Source organism: Priapulus caudatus, unplaced genomic scaffold (assembly GCF_000485595.1).
Source record: "Priapulus caudatus unplaced genomic scaffold, Priapulus_caudatus-5.0.1 Scaffold1397, whole genome shotgun sequence".
In the NCBI taxonomy this organism is placed as follows: domain Eukaryota; kingdom Metazoa; phylum Priapulida; class Priapulimorpha; order Priapulimorphida; family Priapulidae; genus Priapulus; species Priapulus caudatus.
Genome location: NW_014578458.1, coordinates 53,058 through 58,982, shown reverse-complemented (window position 1 = coordinate 58,982; position 5,925 = coordinate 53,058). Strand labels below are relative to the sequence as shown.

General features: G+C 44.7%; 1 protein-coding gene across 1 annotated transcript in view; it reads left to right on the top strand.

Moving 5' to 3' along the window:
* Positions 1–2,254: 2,254 nt before the first annotated feature.
* LOC106816501 (uncharacterized protein K02A2.6-like) overlaps positions 2,255–5,925 on the top strand; it is a 14,060-nt gene continuing 10,389 nt past the window's right edge. Inside the window, exon 1 of the mRNA XM_014821128.1 lies at positions 2,255–2,299. Coding sequence (XP_014676614.1) covers positions 2,270–2,299 — 30 coding nt within the window. The 5' untranslated portion in view covers positions 2,255–2,269. The remainder of the gene's footprint in view (positions 2,300–5,925) is intronic.

Sequence of the window (5,925 nt, the reverse complement as noted above, 5' to 3'; positions counted from 1 at the left end):
CCACTTGCCAACCGTGACCATGCCGACCATACGTCAACGTTGGCCCAACGTCATGCAGCCAACCATTTGCCAACCGTGACCATGCCGTCATGCAGCCAACCATTTGCCAACCGTGACCATTCCAACCATTCGCCAACGTTGGCCCAACGTCATGCATCAACACAAATATTCCACCATTCTACTCCATCTTTGTTTCTATTTGAAGGACAGTGTTCACTTGTCATAAAAACATACTGTCTGTGTTCGTAACCGAGCTATGTCACGCGAAATCACACAGAGCCTGACGAAATTCTCGCGTTCACTCCCGTTGCGCAGTTTATGTAAATGACTGTCAGAATCAGGAAACATGCGTCTAAACAGAGGAATTGCTCCGACCTGTGACTGGAGGATAAAAATAGACCCCACCCACTTTTCCATTTTTGGAGGATAAAAATAGAATTCGTGACGTATCGTTTCACCGGTCATAGCCGCGCGTGCATATTTGCTCATTAATTAGACTAATCGCACTTCAATAGACTCAAAATTCACAAAGATTAAGGCTAAGACATGTGTCTATAATAGCTAGAATTTATAGAAATGACTCAAATCGTTCGCTCCATATGATAGTTAGTACACGTTCCTACCCGTCATAGCATAGCGTATGCGGCGGGAGTGGGCGGGGTCTATTTTTATCCTCCAATCACAGGTCGGAACAATTCCTTTGTTTAAACGCATGTATCAGGAAACACCCACCGGCACTCTTCGTGACCTCATGTTTGCGCCGCAACGCTGCAACGGTTTTGCAACGCTCTAACAGGCGGCTTTGACGAGGCTCGTACGGGAGTTGGAAAGCAGCGTGGTAGTTTCCCAAAATGCAGTGCGCCGCCTATAGCCCTGTACTTGCAGCCATTTACATAAAATGCGCAACGGGAGTGAACGCGAGAATTTCGTCAGGCTTTGTGTGGTAGCGTGACATGGGATGAGGTTAACTCGACCGACTCAACCAATCACGCCGTGGCTATTGTTTATAGGGGGAAGCACTAGCTCTCGAGTGTTGACGTGGCTTTCCCTGCTGTCGGGACTGGTTTTACATTATCAGCTGTTACCAGTTATTACATTGGCGACGAGGATAAAACTAGCTATGGCCACTATAAGACTGATGGAGGCATTTAACCCGGCGAATGATGAGGACTGGAACCATTATATTGAAAGATTCGAAAATTTCTTCATTGCAAATAATATATCTGCGTTAAAGAAACGGGCTGTACTATTTACAGGCTCCTGCAGAATTTGTGCTCGCCGGATAACCCAGCCACCAAGCTCTATGAGGAGTAAATTGACGTGATGAAGGAACACCTTTCGCCAAAGCCTGCCGAGATAGTGGAACGGTTTAAATTTCACACCAGGGTACAAGGAGCATCTGAATCGATTTCGGGGTTCATGGCAGAGCTGAGGAGACTGTCCAAAGACTGTAGCTTTGACGATACCCTGGACAAGATGCTGCGGGATAGGTTAGTGATCGTGGGTAAAGAGTGAGGGAATCCAGCATTGGTTGTTATCTGAGAAGCAACTTGATTTAAAGCAAGCCCTAGAAATTGCGATAGCGATGGAGCTGGCGAGCAAGAATGCCCAGGATATTCAGAAGTCTGCTCACCCCACTGCTCTCAACAAAATTTGGACTGGTCCAAACCCTGGACACCACAGTAGTACTAACTCGACTAGGAAACAGAGTAGTACTGGGCAACGCAGCAGTACCGGGATGCGCCCCGGCCTGCGTAAACTTGCTCAGGCAACAGAAGGGAAAACGCCATTCCACTCGAAATGCTACCACTGCGGGGATATGCATCAACCGAATAGCTGCCGTTACAAGAGTGAAACCTGTTTTAGCTGCGGCAAGACAGGAAACATCTCGCAGGTGTGTTGCTCCAAGCAGGGAAATCAGATGAACATGGTTGAGACGATGCCATCATCTGCTGCTTCGGAGGAGCTTTACTCAGTCTATACAGTGAGCAGCACTCGTGCAGAGCCTCCGATCATCATTCAAGTCAAGGTGAATGGCCAAATGTTACCGATGGAAGTTGATACAGATGCCTCATTCTCGCTCATAGGGGAAAACACATATCAGAATACATTTGGCCGGAACAAGGCTAGACTACAGCCAAGCACAGTCAAGCTTCGAACTTATACTGGTGAGCCAGTACGAACCTGCAATGAGTTCCAGGCTTCTGTCCAGCACAACAGCCAGCGAGCAACCTTGCCGTTGGTGGTCCCTGGAGGGGGCGCTACTCTCATGGGGAGAAACTGGCTACGCACTCTACAACTGGATTAGCAGACAATCCACCCAGGCGCGGATTTAGGCCGGTTTGCACCGGTTTCCAGAAACCGGTCACAGGCTGGGTATCTTCAGAATTTACCCTCAAAATTCACCAGAATGCACCAAATATAGCCTAATTTTTTTTAAATTTACAGGGGAGCATGCCCCCGGACCCCCTAGCTATAACTAGAACTATGGAAACTGGTCACCCAAACCCTCTGGATCCGCCCCTGAATCCACCTGCTAAAGGAGAAGCAGCCAAACCGAGCTGACTCGAGCCCGAGCTCTTGGTACCCCGAGCTGTTTTGTGATTAACTTGGCACGATGAAGAATGTGACCGCTTCAATTCATGTGAAGTTGGAGGCAACTCCAGTCTTCTGTAAGTCTAGGACTGTGCCATATCTGATGAAGCCCAAGATTGATCAGGAACCAGACCACCTAATCGAGGCAAACATATCATTCAGCCGGTGGTTTCTGCTGAGTGGGCAGCACCCATTCTGCCTATTTTGAAACCGGATAACACGGTACGCATATGACACATGACCACTATTAAATCACTACCGGTTCATTACCCTGTTAGGTTAGAGGATGTGACGCGTCATCGGCCGACCAATCGGAGTGCCCGCAGCTTGTGCACTAAAGCTCAAGCGATGTTTTGTGGTTGCATTATTTAGGCTGGCTATCGTGTGTGTCAATAACATGCACATGGAGATGGGTGGATGGTTACTGGTAATTTAAAACGAATTCTTTCAATGTATGGCCCCTTGTAGATCTGCTTTCATTCTTCTGTTCCATCGCGACACGCGCGTCTGTAATCGTTTTAAGCGTAGATAGCACGCGAGAAACATGTTCATGTTTCTCCGTCGCTTCCTGTCCATATTTCTCGCTTAGAGGCTTCACATCTTCATCCGAGTGCAATTTACTGTGCGTTTGCTGGGCTTTGAATTGGTGGGAGAATGGAGAGAAAGCGCAGTCCGGCACCGAGCCATCTTTACACGGGGATGCTGGATCCACAGTTTGCACTTCGTTTGCCTCACTAGACTGAAGCAAATTTTCAGATAAGATCGTCCACAGAAAGAAAAGGAATACGATCAGAGTGGTTCCCCATAAAATCTTAGTTACTGAGAGCTTCGCTGTGCCGGTAAGCATGCTGTCCACGCGGAATCGTTAACGCAAGACTGCCGTACCTATCCGCGACAGCTCGACACAACCGGTAAGCAGCGTGCCTATTATGTGTATATGTATGTGCCAGTGAAAAAAATACACGGGGGCTCGGGGCGTTTTAGCCCCCGAAATTCCAAAAAGAGCCCCGGAAAATACTATGTGCCTATTATGTGCCTATATCGTGTTTGCCTACAAAGCCCGCACCTGAACGCGCTTATCCGCGACGAGCCGTTGCAACTTGCCGGTGTCACGGTCTGAGATTGCACCGGTCTGAAATTACCGTGGAGTTAGTGTTACCGTGTTATTTATACTTTAATGGCAAATTTCGTTTGAGAAAACGTTTAGTTAAAAAATTTGTTCACTCAGTTCATGAAAATATTGCCTATTTATACGGTATTGACAACAACTTACAATAGTTTTTATCTGATCTCTTATTATTACAGTTACAGTTATGACTAGTTATACTAGTTACTTGTTATATATAATAGATTAGAAACAGATAATGTATCATAGAAAGTAGTAAGATAGTAATGTATCAAATTAGAAAGTAAACACAGCAACTCAACTTTTATTTACAGCCACTTTATTACAGTCATTATTACACAAATGATATTATGTTAGTATATAATATATTAGTAGATAATATTTAAAATTAGAGAGCAAACTGCAACTCAAATTAAATTCATATTCAAGCACAATTAATACTGTGTCGGCGTTCGGATGTTAATTGATCAAAGCAAGGATATACACAACAACACATGTGTTGTGTATATCCTTGATCAAAATGAGTTATGTGTGTGTCCCGTGTTCGAATGTTCGGAATTTTCTGCATTCAGTTTAAATGTAACTGTATTATTGTATACATATACATATAATATTATAATATTATAATAATATTAGACGTGAGAAGGCAGCATCACACAGATCGCACTTATACGGTTTCTCTCCCGTGTGAATTCTCATGTCTGTCTTCACATTACTCAGACGTGAGAAGGCAGCATCACACAGATCGCACTTATATCATAATATGGTTTCTCTCCCGTGTGAGTTCTCATGTGTGTCTTCACAGCACTCAGACAGGTGAAGGCGATATCACACAGATCGCACTTATATGGGTTTTTTTCCCGGAATGAATTGTCACGTATTCCATCGTGCTTCACATGCGTGAGATTTCTCCCCTGTCTAGTGCTGAAGTTACGATCACGTGTTTTGCTTCGAAGACCGCCTCATCACAGGTAGAATCAAGATCCTATATAGGCTCTCCTACAAATCAGTCAAGAGAATGAGAATACATGGTGTGACTATGTATTGACGAATGTGTGCTGACGTATAGCAAATGAAAGTGTCAGTGACACTGTAGCTCACCTTGGGTGTGATAGAAGAGGGAGGGGGTATATATAAAGCAAGAGTATATATGGGAGAACTCCCATTATATAGCATATCTCCCATTATAAACTCTTGATAATGATGATGAGTAATTTTTGATGCGAAAATAAATATTTTCTCTTTGGTAGTAAATATATTTCGTATTTATTTAGCATTATATTTTATTGAAGTGCTTGTGGGCTACGCAGTAAACTATCCAGATCCAGATCCGGATCCAGACAATTGTGAATTGAGCGAGAGTGAGAGCGCCATCTGTCGTGGAGTTTGCTTACCGCCTAGTTGGAGAATCACCCAAGAGAGCCTATATATAGGACCTTGATTCTACCGCCTATAATCAACGCCTATACACAGTTATATATTTTTTACTAACGGATACATATATAATATTATATTATATAGAGGCCTATATGGTAACATTGTATTTTAATTAAGAAAACAAATTTTTAGTTCTGAAATGTGGTCGATAGATGGCGGGTAAAATGGTCGCCATTTTTATTTTTCGAAAGTAAAAATATCTTGGTGAGTGAAATAGTTCAAACTCAAAAAGCTGTAAAGCAGAATGCAAATGTATTTGCTGTAAGTATTTATGATCGGTATGTTTAATTTGGAACTATTAGATTCCCAGATAACATGCTGACGTTGGGCCAACGGCTGTCTTCAGCTCATGCTAACGTTGGGCCAACGTTGATCCAACGTCTTTTTGCTCAGCGTGCAGACGTTGGGCCCAACGTTGGCCCAACGTCATATTGCCAACGTTGGCCCAACGTCAAACAGCCAACGTTGATCCAACGTCTTTTTGCTCAGCGTGCCAACGTTGGGCCCAACATTGGCCCGACGTTGGCCCAATGGTAGTCAGCCAACGTTGGCCCAACGTCATATTGTCAACGTTGGCCCTACGTCAGACAGCCCACGTTGATCCAACGTCTTTTTGCTCAGCGTGCCAACGTTGGCCCAACGGCAGTCGGCTAACGTTGGCCCAACGTCATATTGCCAACGTTGGCCCAACGTCAAACAGCCAACGTTGATCCAACGTCTTTTTGCTCAGCGTGCCAACGTTGGCCCAACGGCAGTCGGCTAACGTT